The sequence below is a fragment of the Prosopis cineraria genome, unplaced genomic scaffold (assembly GCF_029017545.1).
Source record: "Prosopis cineraria cultivar Desert tree isolate PC_DT_omini unplaced genomic scaffold, ASM2901754v1 PC12, whole genome shotgun sequence".
In the NCBI taxonomy this organism is placed as follows: Eukaryota; Viridiplantae; Streptophyta; class Magnoliopsida; order Fabales; family Fabaceae; genus Prosopis; species Prosopis cineraria.
Genome location: NW_026555343.1, coordinates 10,715,828 through 10,740,632, shown reverse-complemented (window position 1 = coordinate 10,740,632; position 24,805 = coordinate 10,715,828). Strand labels below are relative to the sequence as shown.

Sequence of the window (24,805 nt, the reverse complement as noted above, 5' to 3'; positions counted from 1 at the left end):
GCGCGTCATGATACACCTAACTAGTAGGGTACTTAGGAGGTGCTAATCCATGTGATGGCCAACGCACATAAAATGGAGGAATGGTTTTTCATGAGCATAGTACTCACGTTTGTTTTTGCAGGCTTTATGCTTGCGCTTATTTTTGTGGCTTCAAGCTATGCTTATTGATTGTTTATCCTCGAAGATTGTGTTTCCACGCTTGATAATCATTATAATCAAATCTTACTAAGAGTGAATGTAATAACTCAAGAATTTAAACAAGATTAAAATTTATAATTAGATATTTTGATTGCATTTTTGTTTTGTTTTGGAGTATATTCATTAAAAAAGAATGATGGTTTAGTGATATCTATTGTTGGGTGTTTAAGTTTATATTCTAACTTTGAATTCTTATGATGGTATAAGATAGGAATTTATTTTATTTTACTTTTGTCTTAATTTGGCTAAAATTATTATAGTGCCCTCTTGGTAAACACGCATGCTCCTCTGCCAAAAAAATCTGTTCTTTTTGAATTCTCCAGACTTGGAGAGAGAGTTTGATAAGGGAAAACTAGATTCTTTGTTCCTATTCTCCATTCCTTCGAACCATTTGGAGACCATCATCGTGAATCTGTTGTTGTCGGAGTTTGAACCATGAGTTTGCCCTTGCCCCTACATCGCGTCAATCCCTCTTCCCCTCTTCTGTCACACAATAACAACACCCAATCTCCTTTCTACTGTTATGTTGCTGGATGCTCAGATTTTCCTCTTCCTGGTTCGGCGTCATTGGATCTGCTGGTTCATGAGCTCCGTTTGCAGCTGCTGCGAACCTTGCCGTGAGTTCTTCCCCTGTTTGCTATTTGTTCACTGTTCATCTGCGTCCCTATTCGTTCTTCTTCTATTTTTGTTTTGCGTTGCTGAAAGTCATCCCCCTCCCGTCCGAGCTACTGTGGGTTAGTGTAAGAGGTTCCTTTCTTCCTCCCCTATTCAACATGACAGATTTGTCCTTCCTCCTTTCCTGTTCTACAGTAATCGATTGAAGGTGTGGAGCTTCAAATCCCCCACCTCTTTGCCATTTTGTCTGTGTGATATTTGGCTTGGCTGTGATTGTTTTCTATTTTTGCTGTTGCTATGCGTGATAGAAGGGAATGGATGAGTTTAACTAAACGAAACTTGAATTTAAGAGTATGATCGTCAGAAGATAATTTCTCTTATGTATATTACTGTAGAAGAAGAATTAGATTTAATTTTCTTTGATCTCAATTGGCTTGCGTGAAGGGAGAAAAAAATTGGGAAGCTTGAAAATTTAGATATTAATGAAATTTTTAAGGAAATGAAGAAGCTTGTATTATAGTTGGATATGAAAGCATGGAAGGTGTTTGACAAAATGTTTGATAGAAGGAACTTTGCTTGATTTTGTAGTTTATGAAATTTTATTAATTTTTTATAAGAAGTATGTGTGATTTAGGTACTATTTAATTGTGAATTAACTTGAGTATTATCTAGAAATTAGATAATTATGGAGATAATGTGTAAGTAGTGGATTTCTTGGGAGTTGTATGGTTGTTGATTAATGGTTGAGTAATAGATTTGAATGTTAAAAAGCTCATTTGAATGGTTGAAATGATGCACACTAGGCATTTGACAAAAGACTAAAGAGGAGATTGCATTTTAATTGAGCATTTAGCTATTGTTACTTCATGTGTAAATCTTAGTTCTAAGGCTTTAAATTTATTATAGTTAAATGTTTGTTATGTTAGTTTGAAATAAAGTTTTATTGAATTTATTGAAAGTCTATTAAGACCCTACTATATTTTATAGGGTGTCTAGAGAAAGAGGATTTTGATAAAAGGGATAAAGAGTAAGTTATAAATTTTGGAGAGTATTTCAGATAAGTAGATAACATCCCAACTGATACTTCAATAAAAATTTCATTTATTGAAATATTACATTTTTATGCAAATTCTTTTTACAACAACAATATAATTATGAGATATTTTATTGATTAAATTACTTTATTTTGTGAAATTATTTTACCTAAATTAATTATTTTACTTAATTAGTAAATAAAAGTTTGAATTTTAATTATGGAAATTTATTCTGAAAATTATTGAATTGCTACGAAAAAATGATTCATGCGAATTTAACATTGAAAATGAAAATTTTATTTTAAAAGTGATGATTTTCTTGCATGTTTGAAAATGAATTTAAAGGGGACTTTACATAAAACAGTAGTTGCTATTGACAGTTTCGTTAGTCCTTAGCGCGCCATGGTCAATGATTGGCTAGTTTTATTTTTGTGAGCTCTGTTCTCATGTTTATTGTTCATGGGTCTAATACCCTCGTTTAATTTTGAGGCTTTGAGCTGTGTTTGGTTAGCAATATCCTCGTGGACTGTATATTCATGTTTATTTCATAGCTCAAGCTACGTTTGGTTACTTACCCTCATGGACTGTGTAACCATGTTTGTCTTCGTGGTATAAGCCGCATTTAGTTATTTACCCTCATGGATTATGTGTCCACGTTTGCTAATTGTTCTGATAAGTCTCTATAATCATAAATTATATTATTTGGTGATTTTACATCTTATAGTTGTTTTTTTTTTCAATAATTTATTTATAATTATTTATTTTGTTTATTTGATTTCTTGAAATCAAGTGACAATAACATTTTATTTGATAATTTAATGGTTCAAAATTTTATTTAAAGTTATATAGAGTTATTTTATTTTGAAGTTCACTGGATTTTTATGAAAATCATCATTTTTTTAACTTACATAATTGTTTCAAACTTTTCTTTTATTCATGATTAATTGTTTATTGTTAGGATGTTATTCATTGAAAATATTTTTGGTTTTAGATAACATAGCTGATTATTTACCTCCTGTTGATCTTTGAAGGGGTTGTTTTTGAATTGATGAGAAGATTTTTTGCGGATACCTTCCTTTCAATGTAAATATTTAATTATGTCTTATACTTTAAAATTAGAATTAGATGCTCCACATAAACTATAAATAAGATTTTGATATGTTATTTATTTGTCTATCTGTTGTGGAGGAGCAGAGTTTCATATTTTTTAATTTGGATTGTATATTGATTTTTTTTTTAAAACTTTAGGAAGTTTTATTTGCCGGAGAGGTTTTATCAAAGTTTTTACAAAAAGTTAAGAATCTTTTATTTATATAAAAATGTTATAATGCTTTTCCATCCTATTTTAAATAAATTAAAATTAAAGTTTTTTTAATCAAGGCTTAAGCGAAGTAAGTTTGTGCAAATATCCTGTGTCGATTATATTTAATTTTTGGAACATGACAGTGAATTTAGGAAATTAGTTTTTCTTAAAATTTGATATTCTAAAGGAAATTGTTATTTTTATCATTTTTATATTTTGTATTGAGCTATATAATTCTCAAGGCGTCTAAACATGTTGCTATTTAAAGTGGGTCTTGAATTTTTGATAAAATTTTATTTGAATTCATACCTTCATAATTTTTTTAATTTACATAGCCATTGATATATATATATATATATATGAGGTAAGTGTTATATTATTTTCAATTGATTATTTTATTAATTATATAAGAAACTTGTTGTTGTGGCTTTCATTATTTCTATCAACCATGGTTGGGACGTTATTCATTGAAACATTATTTTTGGTCTCAATGTAACTGACATTGTATGTCCTATTGGAAATTGTACCTTAGGGTCAATCATTATATTATGTACATTGTTAGTTAATAAATTTTTTTGTTATCATATCATTACATGTTTACTATGATAACTATATCCTTGAACAAAGTACAGTGATTGTTCTAAATGTTCCTGGTCGGTCATATATGAGGGATTATAGATGAAACAAGACTAGTATGACTTTAATTAATTATAGAGATATAAATCAAAGTTGTAGGCACTTGAAAGAGTATAAGGTGTTGGATCGACCTGCTATGAGAAAACTACATGATATAAGTCATAAGCTTATCTTATATGTAATCATATCACTAAACCCTTTGACCTGAGATTATCATAAATTCCTACATGATGACCATTGAACTTTGACCTAAACAAAAATACCTTTGATCGGGTGATCATGAAGGTTATGATTGAGTTTAGTGATATTCATGTAGAGAAATATGAGTGGTTAAAATGAAATTTGTCTCTTACATTAAGTGAAAGATATTATTGGGCCACTTAATGAGTAAGACTGAGAAAATGTATAGCTATACTATAATGGAAAGGGTTTTTTCATTGCTATAGTCAATCCACTCAGAAATCAATAAAGCAATAATCAGTTAAAAGAGAATAATAATTTCATGTCTCGATCTTGACTGAAATATCGTGTGACAAAAAAAAATATGATACGGTTATATGATAGGTTACATCGAATTACGATCCCCATATGAATTTGGTAGTTATAATGTCTTGTTAGAGGTCACTTGTGACTTGTGGGACTAATAGCGTAATTAGCCTATTGCCAACTTCATATGGGCCTATAGGGTTGCACACAAAAACAGTCCAACTCAAGCTATAATGTCCAAGTTTATTAAATTAGGAATATGTCTAGATTTAATTGTAATAGCCTTAAAAACAAATATATCTATATACTTATTTAATTAACATATAATAACTTGTTAAGAATGTATTTTAGTTATGTTTGGGATAATTATAACAATATGAAGTATTGGTAGAATGATTGTATGTGTGCCAAGTAACCTGAAGGTTCTAAGTTTGAATCCTTGATGCAATAAAAGGGATTTTTATTTGGTTTAGCTTCTCTGAAATTATGTAAACACCCCTCCCTCATCAAATTTATTTTCTTATTCTCTCCCTTATTTGAGTCAACTATAAAGTACAAGAGAAAGCTAGAGAGATTTGGAATTTTGGAGCAACTCGTCTCCTCGTCCCTCTGTATTTTTTCCTTTCCTCGATCTCAAGGCTTACCGGTGTTAATAGAGAGTTGTCATAGCTTGGAAACTTCTAAGAGGTTCAGTCTCGCATCTTCCATCTCTGTTTCTCTTTTTTTTTTTCAGTTGCTGCTTGGTTTCTGTAGTCTGTGTTCAGGTTGCTATTGGCGTGGGACCAAATCGTTAGAGCTGGAAGTTCTACTCATGAGCCTTTCCTTTCCCAGCTCAACCGTGAGCTTTGTGCTCTGTTGTACTGGTCTGTACTCTCTGTTTTAGTTGCCTCTCCATTTTCTGCTCTATCTCTGGCCGTGTGACTGTGTCGGGCTATGGGGAATAAACCAAGTTGCTAGAGCTATTGTTGGTGCTGTTGAGAGCTGGGTCTACTGCTATGACGTGGTTTTCCTCCTTTCTTGAGTGCTATGATCCATTCTTCCTCTCCCTTGTTCAGTGTAAGTTTTGCCTTTCTCTTCCTTAAGTGTACGTTGTTGGTTACTGGAAGTAAGGGAGCTTCAAGACTTGCTTTGTCTTGATTAATATATGTGTGATTTGATCATTGAAGTTGGAAAAGTTTGGCTCCCCTGTTACTGTGGCTATACGTGCATAAGGAGGAAGTACAATTTTAATTTAAATAGAAATTTCAAGTGTAGAAGGAAGGAGATGATGTTGTAGCTTAAAGTTTTATTTGAAAATAAGTGGATTATTAAGATTGTAAGGGTAAGGAATGTTGAAATCTAGAATGGAAAAAAAATATTTTAGTTTGATAACTATGCCATAATTATTTAATAAAATGAGTAGTAGGAGAAGTAATGCACCTAAAGTATTTGGTGCAAAGACTAACAGAGGATTGTGTCTCAAGAAAGAAAAATGATAATAATAGATTGACATGGGTAAAACAAGCTAGAGTAGACTAGCGATATAAATGGTACTTAGACTAACTCTAAAGCATGAATATTAATTTTAAAATGACGGGGTTGATTTGGAATTGTGTTAAAAAAATTTCATTTATTTACATCCTGATAGGGTGTGACGAAGAATGGGACCCTGACCAAAATTAAAGGAAGGATACTTTTGAGAATTTGAAGCTATAACAAGTAAGTGAATAGCATTCCATTTAATTTATTTTTAATAGCATTTTTCTGAAATATTTTATTCTTATGAATTATATTAATTTTGAAAATTATAAAATATCAATGAAAGACAAACGAGTTATAATACATACATTTATTATTTTCAAAAGTGTATTTTCAAGATTGATGAAAGTATTTTTGTATGGTTGTTAAGCTTTGGAATGTATTGGCTACTTAATTTCTGCAAGTTTGGTATATTAGCTATAAAGTATGATTTTCACAAATTTTAAGAATTGAAACAATTCATGCAAGTTTGGCAATTGAGAATGGTAATTTATTACAGTAGTAATTATTTTTCTCGCATGTTTGAAACGTGATTTTAAGAGGACTCAAAACAGAACACTGCTGCTAATGGTAGTTCCGTTAGCCCGTAGCGTGCTGTGGTTAAACACTAGCTAGTTTGTTTCGTGAGTTTTATTCTCACATTTGGTATTCGTGGGCTTAGTACCTGCATTTGATTTCATGGCCTGAGCCGCGTTTGGTTATTTACCCTCGTGGGCTGTGTGTCCACGTTTGTTTCGTAGCTTCAGTTGCGTTTGGTTATTTACCCTTGTGGACTGGTGTGTCCACGTTTGTTTTCGTGGCATAAGCCGCGTTTGGTTATTTATCCTCATGAACTGTATATTCACATTTGTAACCTGTTCTGTTGAGTTCTCAAAATTCTAAATGTTGATTAAAGTGTTTTTAAATTTACATGATTTTGGCTAACAATTTTACCACTTTGAGGTATATGTGAGTAAATTGTTTTCTTTAAGCATGATAACATAATTTGTTTTCAATTTACTCTTATTTTACAAATATGGTTATGACTTATAGGCTTATAAATTTTTATGGAATTACTTTGAATTAGTTGACACTAATATTAGATTTTGTTGATTTAAATTTTAAGAATTTTATCATGGGAATGCTATTTACTGAAAAAATTATTTTGGCCTCAGATTTGTTAGCTGACGTCAATCCTACCATCGACCTTAAAAGGGCAGAATAGCTACATTGGGTGAAAGTTTTAGATTGGCATTGTTTCTTTTAATGTAAATATATATAGTTTGTATGTTTTTTTTTATTTAAAGAAAGATTAGAGGCTCCACATAGATTGTTGATATATTTTGTTTTGGTTTGCATATGGGTTGCTGCCTGGAAGGAGCTACGCTCCTGATTTGTACTATTATCTGTAAAAAAAATTTGTTGTAAAATTTTCGAGAGATCCTAGTTGTAAGGGAGGTTTTGTCAAAATTTTTACAAAAATGTCGACACTTTCTTATGATAATGAGTTTAAAGGAGTTATTTTAATTCTCATGTGATTTGATTAAATTTTTATTCTTTTCTTTTGTAAAATGGAATAAATGTTCATTCAGAGCTTACGAGAATGTGTGAGTGGTTCACACCCATACCAGTCACCCTCTATTTATGGGGTATGACATTAATGAATGTAAAATAGGGTGAGCGAATTTTATATATATAAATATATATATATATATATTTAAATATTTATTTGATAAATATTTGTATATATATATTTATATGAAATATAAAATATAAAATATAATTATATATATATATTTTGAAATATATATATTCATGTTTATGTGTGTGTGCGCGCGTGTGTGTGAGATATATGAAATTAAATAAATAAAATATAATATACATATATTTTTGAAATATATGTGTGTGTGTATTCATGTATATATATAATAATAATAATAATGAAAAGAAAATAATAAAAATGTTACCAGAAGAAGTACAAATAATATTAGAAAAAGAAAATCTTAGGGAAAAAATGAAAAGATTTAAAGAACATGCTAAACTTTTAGAACAAAAAGTATATGAAATGAAGAAAGATTGTAATGAAAAATTAGATGAAATAAAACATGATACAAAAAGATTAAGAACTAAACAAAGTTTAATAAGTCATAATATCTATTATATTATATTATAGTATACTGTGTTAGTTTTAAATTTAATTTTATATAATAAACTAAATTTAATAACTAGCATGATATGAAAAAATATCATGTCAGTTATATAATTTGAATTTATAAATTTAAATTAGATATGATATTATGAATTAAATTTATCTCATAAATTTAATTAATTTTTCACGGGCTCTTCAAGTGAAATGCAAAAACTCTAATCTATATATTATATATAGATATGGACGAGCTTTATGAAATGGGTGAGAAAGTTAAAAAAGTTCTAATGGCCAAACACTTTAAGAGCCATAAAACACTCTAGATAAAGAAAATCAAGGTTCAAAGAAGAACGAACATTGGGAGCACTAGCATGTTGTTTAAGTTAGAGAGCTGTTCATATGGATACCGATAAAGGGAGCAGATCTATGTTGTCAGCTTCTGAGATCCAAACTTTTGAAGAGAACACACATGAGAATTCAAAATTCAAAAGGTAGCTTTTTTATTAACTTTGACTTAAATGAGTTCGTTCAATCCACATCAAGATAGAGATTTAAAATTTTAATCTTTCGCTGCGCCTCTCTATCTAACATGTCTTGCTGACTATTGAGGGATTTTTTGTTGAGCAAGGTGAAGATTTGTTTATAAAAATTTCTTTTAATGTACTAATGAAATTAATGTGTTATGTTTTGAAAATATGATTAGGTGCTCTACATAAGTTATAGTTAGGGTCCTTATTTAGTTATATACTCTATCTGCTAGCTGGATGGAGTTGTGCTCCTGATCTTAGTGATATTTTGCTAAAGGAGATGCTGCTAAAATTATTACAAAAATAATAAAGCTTTTGTAAAAAAAATAATAATAAAATAAAATTGATTTATTATTCAGGATTTCCTAGATTCAATATAAATATAATTAACAGAAAATTTCCTAGATTCATGTTCTGTACACATATCTTATGCCAATCACCTCTATATTTCAGGGCGTGACATCTCTGATGTGGGACTCATGACAGACATTGATGAGATTAAGTAAGGCTATTTAAATCAGTTTAGAAAGCCTTTATGTTATTAGTTAGAATATTCATCAAGATAAAATGGACTTGCCTCTCCCTTTGGCTTTGCCTGTACCATCCATGTGTAATTAACTCGGATTTCCAGCAACAATATAATTCTAAATTGACCACAAAATGTGATGCTGGAATTGAAATTACAGGGATAAATGAGCACGTTCCGAATTACAAGCAATGGTAGAAGAGATAGAAGAAGAAAAGATACAAGGAGAAGTAGAAATTGCTGAAGGAACAGAGAAAAATATCAGATAGGAGAGAAGCAACAGAGGGAGATCATTTCATCAAAATAATTCTCTGCCTCTCCGGTGCATATATCTCTCGATATATACCTCAAACCTCAAACTCCTTCAGCATAGCCCTAAGCCTAACATCACAAGCTGTTGGACCACTAGTTGCTTCCTTGTAAAATCGGTCCATCCAAACTTGTCCGTGACATTTTCTCCCCCATCAAAATGGACCTTGTCCTCAAGGCCCAAGCTTGAAAAATTAACTTGAAAAGAACTTAAAGTTACACACAAAGGTGGATCAAGACCATTCCAAGGGATCAAAATAAGATAGCCCTTAGGAAAGCAATTGGAGATGCATGGTTGAACAACACTGCGACATATTCGGCATTGCTCCATTGAAATCAATGAAAACAATATAATACCAAGGTGCAGTGTGTCAGTAATTATAATAGTACCCTTATGAAAATAATCCCAAATGGTATAAACACCTTTTATCATTTTATATCGTTTGGTTAAGACAAAAACAAAAGGGTATACCTTGGGTCCAAACACATTAAATCCTTCCATGGTAATAAAATCTTCATAACTCCAGTAAGTTGTGGGAATCTCAAGCTGGACAAAAGTTGATAAAAGTACACGGCATAATGTGTAGTAGACTTGGGATCACTATCAAAGAACTATGGCATCAGATCAAGGCAACCCATTATAGAACATTTTTTTCATGAGAAAACCCATTGCATTACCTTTTGTTCTGCAGAAAATTTGATTGTTAATTTTCTGAACACCAAAATGAGGATTAATAACGTGTAGGTATGGTCGAATTATATTGACATAGCAGCCACCACTGAAATAAACAATACTCAGAGTGACTAGAAAACCACCTATCATGATTTTTGATGTAAAGACATGTGATGGTGGCCTATAAAGTATGTATCTAGTCAAGAAAAGACCGTGCCATTGTTGTTCGCTTAAGTATTCCATCCTTTGAGCTTCACTTTTAATAGTGATAATAATTGATAAGTAAGAGATCTCATCAACAAATTTCATGCACATATCCATCTTAGCATCTACAGGATCAAAGACCAAAATGCAAAATATAGACCATGGTTGAAACCCAATTGCAAAACTGAATAATTCAAACGCAACTATTCCTTTTCCATAGTCGAAATCCTCAATAATGCTAAACTCATGCATTATATTATGTCCCCCCATAAACAATAACCTTGTCCTCAAGGTAATGGATTGAGTAGCTAGAGGACCAGTGTGAACTAAGTAATGAATCAAAGAAACTCCCATGACTATGAAAAATAGATCTGACGCAAGCATTGAGCACTAAAATGGCATAAGTCAACAAGGAACATTGATGCATGGAAACCAATTTCCAAAATGCGACAGTGTCATATGATTGTGATATGGAATTAACCCTTAGGAGATGCATAGCAATGCCACAATGGCGTGGTGGAAAAATCTGGTAGTGATCAATGATACGAGGTATAAGTGTACAATGGCCAAATATGTCTTTGCAGAAAGCAAAATCAATCAGATTTGTTGCTTTAAGGAAAATGGTTTTTGCAACCATAATTTGCAAATAATGAAAATCTCCAAAATGATAGAAACGGAAGGCATTAACACATATTTCACCAAGACCAATTTGAGAGGGTAATAATGGAGTAGTTAAGGCAAGGAGATACCCAAAAAAAACCCAAGGGGAAGAGGGACTGGAGCTCCGAATATTGGCACCACACCAACTCAGTAGTGCCAAGGTCAAACACATAAATGAAAAATAAGAGCAGTGATGGAAATCCAACAAGTGAAGCAAGAGGTTCAATGTGACAACAGAACAAACACCTAGCGTGCCTTGGGGAATAGATATGAAATGTACCTGGAGGATAAACACCTGACTGAACAACTTGAAGGAGAAAAGGAGAACGTTGAAACAGAACAAGACAAGGCATGAAATAAAGGTTCATGAATAACTCTAGCAAATGGTTCAGATGCTTCAAAGAAAAACTCTAGCAAATGGTTCAGAGCAATATAATGAATAACCGAGTCCTTGACATTAGGTGAGTGGACTGCATGAGTCGGGGAAGCAGAAGATGCTTCAATGGCTTTAGAGACATCGGTGAGGGTAGAAATTAGAAAATCAGCGAGAGCAATCTGGTTGCGGTCATATGAAGACGACACAGGCTCGAGAGGAACGGAGACGTTGTGACCAGGGGCAATATCATTAAAGATGGCGGCGGAAGTGGAGGTGGAATTCCATATCAATTGGGATAAACGCTCGTTTTCAACGCCCAAGTGACGATCGATCCCACCAATGCGAGCATCAAGACGATCCCAGTGAAACTCGGCCTGGTGGAATCAGGGGCCTGTCTGGGTCATCGTCCATGTTCTAATCATGATGGAAGTCGGCCATCCGGTCTGAGTCAATATCGGTAGTTCAGTTTCAGTGGTAGTTGGCCGTCTGGTCTGGATTGCCGCCGTTGGTATAGTCCCAGTCAGTAGTGGCAGTCCGGTCCCAGTCAATGGTGGCGGGTTGGTTCCATAGCTTTGGGAATCTGGTCTAATATAGTTGGAGGTTCATCAAGCGTTCATAAATTTGAGTCAAATTAAAAAAAAATTAAGTTGAGATTTAAAATAATCAAGGCTTTAAAAAAAATTTAAATTATTAAAAAAAATTGAGATAGAATTTAGATTTGGATTAAATCTAAATTCATATATTTTTTATTATCTAAATAATAAATTTGACTCAAATTTAAATCCAAATTTAAATCCTATATGTAACCAAACTTAACATTAAAGTATTCAACAAAATTTAGAAACACGAACGAATTTGACTAATTTGCCAAAAATTGTGTGAAGTGATTAACAAATAACAAATCCTTATAATTAACATACAAGCTAAGGGAATAAATTCTAGAGGTCCACTTCAAAAGAAGTGAATTATTTATTGAAAATTTCAGAAGATAAATGCCTGGGGTACGGTACTGCATTTTCCGAGGGGACTTGTGATATACTATTGTACATGGCTCAGAACTAAATCTATATTGAAAATAAATCGGTAACAGTATGTGATGGGAAAAGCCATCACAAATCACAAGCAAAAATATCTGCAATAACGCATTTCTGTCACAAATTTACTTTTATTTCGAAACCCTTAAAATGCCCAAAAACGTATTCAATTGTTTCCAAACAATTAATGTTCTTCTAAAAAAAGGAGTAAATTCAACAACTACACACATACCACTAAGTACGGTCAATGCCATGACTTACGGCATGCACGGTGATGTGACCACTTCACAGTTGACGTTAAATTACTCTTACTTGACTCCAACATTTTGAACCGCTTCCAGTCCTGGAGGACGGCCTCAAGGTCGGCAATCTTCTCGGTGATGGTCCGGCAACAGTTAGCATGCACGGTAGTGACAGCCCTGAAGTCCCTGCTATCTCGACAAAACCCACTGAAGTAAAGAGTGTCCATGAACCTAACCCTAAGACCTAATTGTCTGATAATGCCATGTCTGATGAGACCGTCAAGCACGTCTTGTTCTTTTTGACCGTTGGAGCTGTTCTTCTTACCATACCATGTTTCAAACAACGAAATGGTCTTGTTGTTTGATCGAACGAAGTAGAATCCCGTGTTGATATTATGGTTTTTTGACCGAGGATTTCCCAGGTAATAGTCGGTGCTGATCTGTAAGTCCTCATTAGCATCGTTGCTGAGTCTTGTGAATGGGTTTCTTAGCCACATCACATCAGTGTCCTGTTCCACTGAATATTCAATTTGTCATATATCAACGGTTAGCGATGACAATAAATAAGCAATTGTTATTTCTTTTCTCATTTTGTATAACTATAATATGAAAATCCAGATCAACCTGCTGATTTTAATCAATGAACTGTTAATTGAGTGTCTTGCCTAATCTAATAAAATACTTTTTATAAACGATTTGATATTGGTTTGACTATGATTTCGATTATTAATCCTTAAATTTGTGCCTTAATTAATTTAATGATCAATTTTCTTTTTAATAACTTTAAATATAATTAACAAGCAAACAACACAATTAAGGGAGGAAGAGAATAACACAACAAAAATTAATTTTTTTGAATAAACTTATTGTGAACTATAAATTAAAGGAACATTATAACCACGAGTTTCTTTGAATTATAAAAAAAGGTAAATGATGAATATAATTTAATTCTTAATATTTTTTAACAGAAGATTGACATGCAATGATACAATGGCTGTAAAAAATACAACTTCTCACATCTTCAAGGAAAGCATATATTTTGGGCCATTACAAGAATTAAAATTTTAGGTTTATTTACCTTTTTCCTTCATTTTTCTCATTCCATACATGCAATGATGAAAAAAATGTCGGGTAATATAATATTAAAAGAAAATTGTAAGGCGTGTGTGGCAACTCCATATGTACAGTATGCAGAGCACGTAACAATGAAACAAATAACAAATGGAAAACAAAATTTCTGCACACATTAGAAATATACAAGTCAGTACCTCTAATACAAAATATAATGACCATAAAGAGAAATAATTATTTGGAAATTTAGTATCAATTATCAATGAATCAATCAATTAATTTATTAAAAATGGATTAATTTGATGCACCTGCGTTAGTGACTCCTCTTCTACATAATACGTCATCAAGACATGTGACGAAAACATGATCGAGTATTTCTTGTTTAAGTTTGTCGATTCACTCTAATCAATGCAATAAAATACAAATTCTTATCTATCTGAAGCTATCATTAACCATTATCTTCAATTTCATGTACACAATGTAACTTACTCCTTTTCTTCTCTATTATAGGATATATTCTAGAAGCATTTTATGATCCTTAATATAAGTCACACTAGAGAGTATTAATTCTATTTTTTAGTATTACCCATATTTAAACTCATTGACTATGAAAAAGAATGAAATGCAAAATTGAATATTTTTTATTTAAATAGGGATAAAATTAAAAATTTATTCTATTTTCAAACAAAATTAATAACTTAATTGCCTCCTCTTGATTTTGGTAAGATAGTTGGAAACACTTTATAATGAGGACCAGAGGGAGTATACGTGCTCCCCCACAAGCCACATGTTCATATAATAAAAGAATATATTCGAAGGAGTGTGAGCCAAGACATATGTACAATGCAGGACATGAAACAGAAATAACACACGGAATTCATGTATCATTATTAGCTCTCATCATCTAAGGAATTTCGTCTTTAAAATAAAATTTTTGAATAAGCATCAATATACTGGTCAAAAAATAAGCATCAACATCAACATCAATATATATTGATAATTGAAAATTTAATCTCAAATGCTTTTTACTAAAGAAAAATTGTTTTCCAGTTTCAAGCAGCAAGATTAACTCTGAAGGTGCAAAAATTAACTTTAATTTAATTATTTAGTTGTTTAATTTGGCATGTGTTTGGCCACAATTAAATGCAGATTTCCCGTTCCAAATATAACCCTTCACGTGTCATTTTACTACAAATAAATTACTATGACTAATTAATTAACCAGAACCTCTTTTACATTTAATCAAAATTTAGTACTCATAATCCCTTGAAACCCCCATTGTCAGCTCCAACTTAATTCTGTTATAATTGAAATTAGTTGTATAATACCTGAATTAGTTATGTATCAGTAGTTATTCTCATGTACATGTATATATATTGCTGGCTGTACAGATATTATACAATCAATAATATTCATTTTCCCATTTTTCCAATATTTCGCTTCCAGTCACATGGTATCTAGAGCACACTAATTCTCTTTCTTACTTTTTCCATCTTCTCTTACCTAGCTTTTCAACTTTACTCGATTTCTCTTTCTTCTTTTTCTCTTTTGTCTTTTCTGATCTCATCAAACCCCATGGCCGACCTCAACTTTCTCCGACGACCTGAGGCTGAAATCTCTCCACAGTAACTTGCTCCTCCTTCTGATCAGACCAGTCCATATTACATTCACCTTAACGAGAACCCAGCCCTTGTCCTGGTGTCTCCTCTGTTAGATGGTTCAAATTATCATTGTTGGGCTCGCGCTATGCGCATGGCTTTGCTTTCAAAGAACAAGCTCAAGTTCATTGATGGATCTATTTCTCCACCAGCTTCTACTGATCCTCTTTTTCCTGTTTGGGAACGCTGTAACAATCTTGTTCAAGGTTGGCTCACCAAAAGTCTCTCACTGACGATCGCTAAGAGTATCTTGTGGCTCGACAATGCTCGTGATATTTGGATCGATCTTCAATCGCGTTTCTCTCAATTTGATATTTTTCGAATTGCTGATCTTCAAGAAGAAATTTTCTCTTTGAAGCAAGGTGACCTAAGCATTAGTGAATATTTTACTCAACTGAAAATTCTCTGGGATGAATTGACCAATTTACGACCCATTAAGAGTTGTACTTGTGGTTCTGTTGATAGTGCTCGCACTTATAGGGATGAAGATTATGTTCTTCGTTTTCTCAAGGGACTCAATGATCAGTTTACTTCAGTCAAATCTCAAATTATGCTTCTTGATCCCTTACCTTCTATTAATCGAGTTTTTTCTCTTGTTCTTCAACAAGAACGGGAACTCTCTCTTGCTTCAGATTCCAAGATTTTATTGGCTAAAGGACCTCCTCGTTCTGGTTTCAAGCCTTTAGGAAATTATACTCAACAAAAAATATGTACCTATTGTGGCAAACCTCATCACACCGAGGAAAATTGTTACAGGAAACATGGTTTTCCTCTTGGCTTTAAATTTCGCAACTCCTCTGCCGCGGTGAACAATTTGACTACTCAAGATTCTGCTTCTGCTCAAGAAACTTCTACTGCACCATTGACTTCATCTTCCTCCTCAGTTACTGTTCTTCCTCAACTTTCTGCTGACCAATATCAACGACTTCTTTCTTTGCTCCAACCAGATTCCTAGTCTTCTTCCTCTGTTAATCAGTTGGCTGCTTCTCAACCTCCTACAAGTAATCTTCGTTCTCCTAACACCACTTGGATCATTGATTCAGGTGCGATGGACCATGTTTGTAGTTCTTTAGCTTGGTTTACCTCTTATCATTCTATTTCTCCCATAAAAGTTAGTTTACCTACTGGATCTCATGCTATTGCCACTATTTCCGGTACTGTCAAAATCTCTTCCACCATCACCCTTATTAATGTCCTTTATCTTCCTGATTTTTCTTTCAATATTATTTCTGTTTCTCGAATGACCATTTCACTTCATTGTTGTCTCACTTTTTTCTCTCAATCTTGTCAGATTCTCTCACTCCATCCTTTGCTGATGATTGGTACAGCTAAGCTTTTTGAAGGGCTTTATATTTTGACTGCGGATAAGCCACAATTCAACTTTCAGCTTCCATCTACTGCTTTGATTTCTGCCGTTGCTTCCTTTCCAACTTCAGATCATACTCTTTAGCATTTACGTTTGGGTCATCTTTCTCATTCTACTCTTACTGTTTTACATAAGCAAATACCATCAATTTCTTGTACTTCTCACCCCGTACTTTGTGATACTTGTCATATTGCTAAGCAAAAACGTCTTTCTTTTCCTATTAGCACAAGCTCAAGTAATAAAATTTTTAAACTCATTCATGTTGATATCGGGGGTCCTTTTTCTGTTCCTTCTATTCAAGGTTATCACTATTTTTTGACCATAGTTGATGATTTTTTCTCACTACACATGAGTTTTTCTGATGCATTCTAAATCAGACACCCGCCAGCTTTTAAAAATTTTTTTTACCATGGTTGAAACACAATTTTCTTGCTCTGTTAAGATCATTAGAACTAATAATGGCTTAGAATTCTCTTTTTCTCAATATTATGATTCAAAAGGAATAATTCATTAGACTACTTGTATTGAAACTCCTCAACAAAATGGTTTAGTTGAAAGAAAACACAAACATATTTTGAATGTTTCTAGAGCTTTGATGTTCCAATCCAATATTCCAATTGTTTACTGGTCTTTTGCTATTATGCATGCCACTTATCTTATAAACCTTCTTCCATCTCCTATTCTTAATAATTGCACTCCTTTTGACAAACTCTATCAAAAACCATCTTCTTATTCTCATCTTAGGGTCTTTGGTTCTCTTTGTTTTGCCACTACTATTATTGTTCATCGTTCTAAGTTTGCTCCTCGTACCCGTAAATGTGTTCTCCTAGGATATCCTTCTAGTTCTAAAGCCTTTATTTTACTTGATTTACATACTCATCATGTCTTTCTTTCCCGTGATGTCCAATTCCATGAACTTGTTTTTCCTTTTCACCCTTCCTCTATTTCTTCTCCTCTATCTCCTTCTTCTCCTAATATTCCCAGCATATAGTCTTTTCCTCCTTTATCTATTGATGATGACTCCTCCCCTCTTTCTCTTCCCCTCCTCCCCCTCCTCCTCCTCCTACTATTACTTTGACTCCACCCTCTTCTTCAGTTGCTCCTCCTTTACACCGCTCCACTAGACCTCATACCCTTCCTTCTTATTTGCATGATTACCATTGTGCCCTTTTATCATCCTCTGACTAATCATCTAGCAAAGGTACTCCTTATTATCCTTTATCCTCTGTTTTGTCTTACTCTCGTCTTTCCTCTTCTTATAAACATTTTATTCTATCCCTTTCTACTGTTACTGATCCAAAAACCTACCAACAAGCTGTTAAACACTCCATTTGGAGGGATGCCATGGCTGCAGAAATTTCTGCACTTGAACAGAACCATACTTGGGTCCTTACTACTTTGCCACCTGGTAAGAAAGCTATTGGATGCAAATGGGTCTTTAAGACCAAATTTTTAGCTGATGGTACTATTGATAAACACAAAGCTCGCCTAGTAGCCAAGGGTTACACTCAAACTGAGGGAGTTGATTTTTTTGACACTTTTTCCCCTGTGGCTAAGATGACTACACTGCGCTTGCTTCTCTCTCTTACTGCTGCTCAAAATTGGTTTCTTCACTAATTAGATGTTAACAATGCATTTCTTCATGGTGATCTTCATGAAGAGGTGTACATGATTCCCCCACCTGGATTTTCTACTCCTCAGTCGAATATGGTGTGCAAGCTTGAAAAATCACTTTATGGCCTTAAACAGGCTAGTAGACAATGGTATTTTAAGCTTTCTGCTGCCTTGTTTTCTTATGGGTATAATTAGTCTCCTTCTGACCATTCTTTATTCACTAAATCCACCGGTTCTTCTTTCACTGCTATACTTGTTTATGTGGATGATGTGGTGCTTGCTGGAAATGACATGACAGAAATTAATCTCATTAAGGCACATTTGGATGAAGCTTTTACTATTAAAGATCTTGGAGAACTCAAATATTTTCTTGGGTTGGAATTAGCTCGTTCAAAGGAAGGTATCTCTCTTTCTCAATGCAAGTTTGCTCTTGAATTACTTGAAGACATTGGTTATCTTGCTTGCAAACCTGCTAGTACACCAATGGATCCTCATCTCAAGTCGTCTAAAGACATGGGCACTCCTTTATCCAACCCCTTGTCCTATAGAAGATTGATTGGGTGTTTTCAGTATCTTACCACCACCAGACCCGATCTCAGCTTTGCAACTCACCATTTAAGTCAATTCTTGTCTGATCCTCGAGATATACATATGCAAGCTGCCTATCGGGTCCTTCAGTACATCAAGTCTTGTCCTGGTGCTGGTTTATTTTTTCCTGCCAAATCTGATCTTAAGTTGAAAGCTTTTAGCGATTCTGATTGGGCAGGCTGTGTAGACACCAGGCGTTCAGTTACTGGTTTTTGTGTCTTTCTGGGTCCCTCTTTAATCTCTTGAAAATCTAAAAAACAGCCCACAGTGTCCCGTTCTTCTAGTGAAGCTGAGTATCGTGCTCTTGCAACTACAACGTGTGAGCTTCAATGGTTATTGTATCTTCTCCATGATCTTGAACACATACATTGTGATCCTGCTTATCTTTACTGTGATAGGCAATCAGCTCTTCAAATTGCTGCCAATCCCACTTTTCACAAACGTACTAAACACATTGATCTTGATTGCCACTTAGTTCGTGAGAAGCTTCAAGAAAAAATCATCTGTCTTTTTCCGGTGCGTTCTTCAGATCAGCTTGTAGATGTTTATACTAAGGCTCTTCATCCTAAGCCCTTTTTTGAGCTCATTTCCAAGCTGGGCATGATTAATATACATGCTCCAGCTTGCGGGGGGGTGTCAGCTCCAACTTAATTCTGTTATAATTGAAATTAGTTGTATAATACCTGAATTAGTTATGTATCATTAGTTATTCTCATGTACATGTATATATATTGCTGGCTGTACAGATATTATACAATCAATAATATTCATTTTCCCATTTTCCCAATATTTCGCTTCCAGTCACACCCATTAATTACCTAGAACGGTTTCGATTACATTAATTCACAGCTAATTAACACCCCTCTAATTCCTTTTTCCCAATTAACACCCCTCTAATTATAATACTTATCTCTTACACCTAATATTCTAATCATTTTCACCCAATTTTTGTTTATTTCTTCTACCAAGAATTGAAACGGGACAAACTTCAGCACTAAACACGTCATTTCTGTATTTATCTATTATCTATAAGAAATGTTACAAGCTTGATTCAGAAAAACAATTTAAAACTAACGTATACCTTTAACCCTTAAACTTTACACAAGTTTTCGTTTTGATCCCCTAACTTTACACAAGTCCATTAATTCTTTTTTTTTTTTGAAACTATTCAGTTCTTTAATTCTAACTTACATTAGTTTTATCATCAAAAAATTCATACATTAAACTTTTAAATATTAACAGGACATTCTCAAATTTTAACATATTAAATTTTATTTTTAAAATAACATTATTATATTGACAAAAAACAAAAGCATTTGAAACTAATAGTTTTAGGGTTAGACAAGTGAAAAATTATTTTATAAAATTAAGAGGCCAATCTGATACTTTATACAAAGTTAAATGACCATGAACAATATAATAATAGCAGTAAATAAAGAATCGGGAGAAATTAAAGCAAAAATGGTTCAATGAAGTGTGGAAACGAAACACATTCAAAAGCCAAAAAGGAGAAAAGACATGTAGGGCCTGTTTGTCAACTTGGTTTGGGAATAGTTTTTTGTTCTCCAGAACAAAAGAACAAAAAGACTTATTTGGTAATGTGTTTTCAAAATGTGTTTTAGAGAATAAAAAAACAAAATATTATTTTGGAGAACAAAAAAAAATAACTTTTAGGTGTTCTGGGATTATTGTTCTGAAAAATAAAGGAGAATGAGAAAAACACCTATTTTTATTATTTTTTTGTTCTCAAAACATGTTTTACAAACCACCAGTTCTCAAAACAATAAAATAAAAATAGTTTCAAACAGTCCCGTAGTCATCAGTACTGTTTACTCTAAATAAAATATAGGCTAAAATATACTTTTAGTCCTTTGACTTTATATAAGGTTTTAATTTAATCCTTTAATTTTGTAAAATACTCCCTTTGATCCTATTTATAAGTCACTTCCAGCTTCATTGGAACAAAGAAAAATCTTAAATTTTATTAACCTTGTCTTAAAATTTAACAAGTTTTCACCTTTATCTCTAATAAATATTCTTAAATTTCATTATTATTATTTTTATTCAGAGCATTTAAGAAGGGTAAAAATGTAATAAGTATTGAAAATTGGCAAGTACCCTATATATAGAACCAATTATTTTCTTCTCTCTTTGCCCTATAAATAGGACCATAGGAGTATTTTTTTGGTCATTTAACCCTAATTTCGTTAGTTTTAAATAATTATTTTTTGTGTCAATGAATGTTATTTTGAAAATATTAAACTTAATATGTCAATATTTGAGAATATTTTATTAATATTTAAAAATTTAATGTAAAAATTAGTTGGTGTAAAACTAATAGTATTATGATTAAAGGACTACAAAAATATTTTATAAAATTAAAGAAGTAAAATAAAATGTTATATAAAGTTAAAGGACTAAATATATACTTTAGCCTAAAATATATTATTTAATAAAATAATTTATATATATATATATATATATATGCATATAGTCAAATTTCGGAAATAATCCTAAATGATTTATATTGTATTTATGATAAAAAGAGAAATATATGATTGACAGGGGATTTGGATTTTGTAAAATTATAGGATTATTGGATACGCTAAGAAAGAAAAAAGACTATCCTATCCAAGTTCATTGGATATAAACAGATAAGACTCTCAAGTAAGACGCGTATTAACAACGTAGAAATCAAAGAAATCAAAGAGCAATAATTACTTTAAAAACTATTTTATGTTTTTAAAAATAAAAAATTTAAAAAATTATTTGGACAAATGTTTTTCATTTAATTGTTTTCAAAATTATTTTTATTTTTTGTTTTTAAAAATAAAAAAAGTAGAAACAACTTCATGTTGTTTTCATTTTATTTTTCTTGTTTTTAAAATACATTACATTTAATTATTAAAAATTATAGCTACCTTAACTAATTTCTATTATTAATCACCACAACTAATTATCTATAACCATAACTATCAATTTTTTTAATTTTAAAGCTGTTTTTTAATTGACATGATCAAATAGATTTTCAATTTATTTTATTTAAAAAATAATTTTGAAAACTATATTACAAAACAGTTTTTAAAAATAAAAAATGAAAACAAAAACTTAACAGGCCCTAAATTTCCAAATATAAAGATAAACCATTCTCTTCAACTTCAAAGGAATTCAATATGTTTTTCTAACTTTTATGGCCCGAAAACATAACAGTTTCAGCTTACAGCCTTCTTTTCTCTGCAAATATAGAATTATAGTTGTCCAGTTGATTGTCCCAAACAAGACGCACAAATTAAACCCCATTCAGTAAAATTTGATGAATTAATTAAATTAATTAATAATAAAACAAAATATTATTTCTGTAAAAAAAAACTGACTTGTCTCTTTGAATGAAGTTGACTGTATCAGTCAATCCATTTCTAAACATCTCTAAAGCAATTGAAAGAAAACCGTACGTACCGTGAATATGATGCTATAGCCTCGTTTCAGTACTTCCAAGAGAAAGAGAGTCCTTCTCCACATCATCTTAATGAAATCATCGGACATGAAATATTTCTCGCCTGCAAAATCAACACCGTCCGTTTCCAATTTAAAGCAGTTTAGCCGGAGAAACAGGCACCGGTCGTACGCCGTCTGATCTACGGCCACAACCAGAAGGTGGTTGACCAGAGACCTCGTGCCTTCTCCGAGCCAGAAGCTGCTCAGGAACAGGTCGAACATGGTGGTATGGCCATTAACGTCTTGTTCTGCGTAAGCCTTGTTTATAACCGCCACTATTACAATCTTGTTCTCCGTTGACGCTTTCGCTAAAGCAGAATCAAGACGTTCTTCAACGGTGTTCTGCAATAATCTCAGAAATGAAACCATATATATGTTACCATTTTATTAAAAAAGACTGGATCTTTCGAATCATTGTGAAGCAAGAAATGAGAAAGGGTTATTGATTTGAACTTACTGTACTGTTTGAACGTAACTTCTGGGGCAAGAACAACGGGCTAGAGAGAGAAGAAGACCGAAACAGAAGAAGCACTCCGATCAAGAATAGAAGTACGACGGCGAAATTCACAATTGTATGTTTGGGATAATCCATTGCCTGTGTTCACTGAGACTGATGTATTTCCTTGGAGGCTATATGGCGAGGAGAATTTGTTGTTTGGTAGAAAGATCATGCAATGTTGGTGATCTAAAAGAGAAGAGAGCGAGAGAGAGAGAGGAAGGGAGGGAGGGACGGAGAGAAGGAGATTCTCTAGAACAGGAATGATGATTGAGAATTTAAGGAGGAAAATGGAAAAGAGTTGTCCTTTTATTATACAAAGAGGTGAATGTACGAGACAGACTTCATAGGAAAAGCATCTGGAAATTCATGTTTGGACTTCGACTCTCCGGGTTTTATTTTATTGGAATTGAATTGAATTGAATTTTAGATGAATTAAATTTTGAAAGCTCATGCCCTGACTTCAAAAAGCGCTTATAAAGATATTTATATATTGCCCACCAATTAAGTGTTTACATTGAAATTAATAGTAGGATTTAATTTCATGATCTTACGAGTTGTGAATCAAATTCTTATCAACTAGATCAATCTTTATTGGTATTTTTTATTCCAAATAGTTGAGGAAATTTATTAAATCCAAATTAGGCTAGAGACTAAGCTCCATTTCATAAGTTGAATGAATTTTGAAGAAATTAAAGTGGGAAAAGGAAGAAGAATTTGGACTCGCAAAGAAATAAAATAAAATTTTAAAAATATGCTTTGTATGATAGAAAAATAAATATAATTAGATGTGGGTAATATTTTTTTTGGGCAAATTAGATGTGGATAATATGCATTTCATAATAAATAGAATTAAATGTAGGTCACGCGAATTTCATCAAGTATGAAAAATGATTTACCTTTTTGTTCTTATGAAGGGTTCTTATATAAATATATGACTCAAATAAAAAAGTGGTCCGCACGGATCGCACATAATTTAAGATGTATTTACCATATATGACTTATTAATAATGCGCATAGTTTGTTATAAATTTTAAATATTACACATTGATGTAAATATCAAGGCTAATAAGAGTCTATGGTATCAAGATATTATCAAAGATAGCACATTCCAGTTAAAAAGTTAAAGGAAAAAAAAGGTTTGTTCATAGAAAAGACATTATTCTGATCAAAAATAGAAAAGGCAATATTTTTTTCCCATTGAAAGAGATACTATTTTATGATAAGTTTATTTTTGTGTGTGGCGCAAGCCTAGTTAGAAGGTGTTTGTCTTTAGCCCTCCATTAAGGACAATAAATTCATCAAAAAAATATTGAAGGAAAATAAACCTCTTCTGTTGGCAGAAAATGCTCTTGATTAAAAAAAAAAACATTTTGATTTTTGTGGACAAAGAATTACAATTTTCTCTTCAAGTTTTATTGGGCATTTAATCGAACAAGGATGTTAAACTAAAAATATACTTATATCGAATATTCTATATATAAGGCCACAATAATTTTTCTTTTTTTTTTAAAAATCGAACGAAAGACTGTATTGTTTTAGATACAGATTATTGTGTTGAAAGACAGCAAGAATAAAGGTTGAAAGGGAACTTACTAGGCATAGACTAAAGAAACCACTGACTATGATACCAACAAAGGAACAAGTATGAATAGTAATTGTCCGTGTAGAGAAAATAATTTTTCTTCCAAGAAATTTGTGGGCACAAGTCGTTAGGCATGGTGGACTTGGCTTGTCTCCACTACCCTTCCTCTTCATTTCCTCTCTACTACCCTACAATAAAATATTAGCTGTTCAAATTTAGTGCAGATTAAATATGTATGGTCTAAATTTAAAGTTTTTATTTTTATTTTATACTTATAATTTTTGGATCCTTCAAATTAAATTGAATTATTTTGATTGGTTATAAAATAAATTTTATCAAAAATTTTAATCTTAATTTTAATTAATATAAAATATAAATATAAATATAAATAAACAAATAGAAACTTTAAATCTGAACCGTCCAAATTTAATCTGCACCAAATATGGACAGTCTAGATTTTATTTTT

The 24,805-nt window shown here is 32.2% G+C and overlaps 1 protein-coding gene and 1 long non-coding RNA gene across 2 annotated transcripts; one reads left to right on the top strand and one right to left on the bottom strand.

The window, feature by feature from the left end:
- Window positions 1-2,942: 2,942 nt before the first annotated feature.
- Window positions 2,943-7,300, top strand: LOC129288893 (uncharacterized). Its single transcript, XR_008588099.1, has 3 exons — window positions 2,943-5,328; window positions 5,900-5,970; window positions 6,945-7,300. It is a non-coding gene; the product is annotated as an uncharacterized LOC129288893 (long non-coding RNA).
- Window positions 7,301-11,060: 3,760 nt separating this feature from the next.
- On the bottom strand, window positions 11,061-22,850 carry LOC129289078 (uncharacterized protein At1g28695-like). The gene is made up of 5 exons (XM_054925898.1): window positions 22,716-22,850; window positions 22,220-22,600; window positions 12,486-12,975; window positions 11,691-11,770; window positions 11,061-11,564 (listed from the first exon to the last, which is right to left on the bottom strand). Exons 1-5 carry the CDS (start codon window positions 22,848-22,850, stop codon window positions 11,061-11,063), a joined length of 1,590 nt encoding a protein of 529 aa, XP_054781873.1.
- Window positions 22,851-24,805: the final 1,955 nt, after the last annotated feature.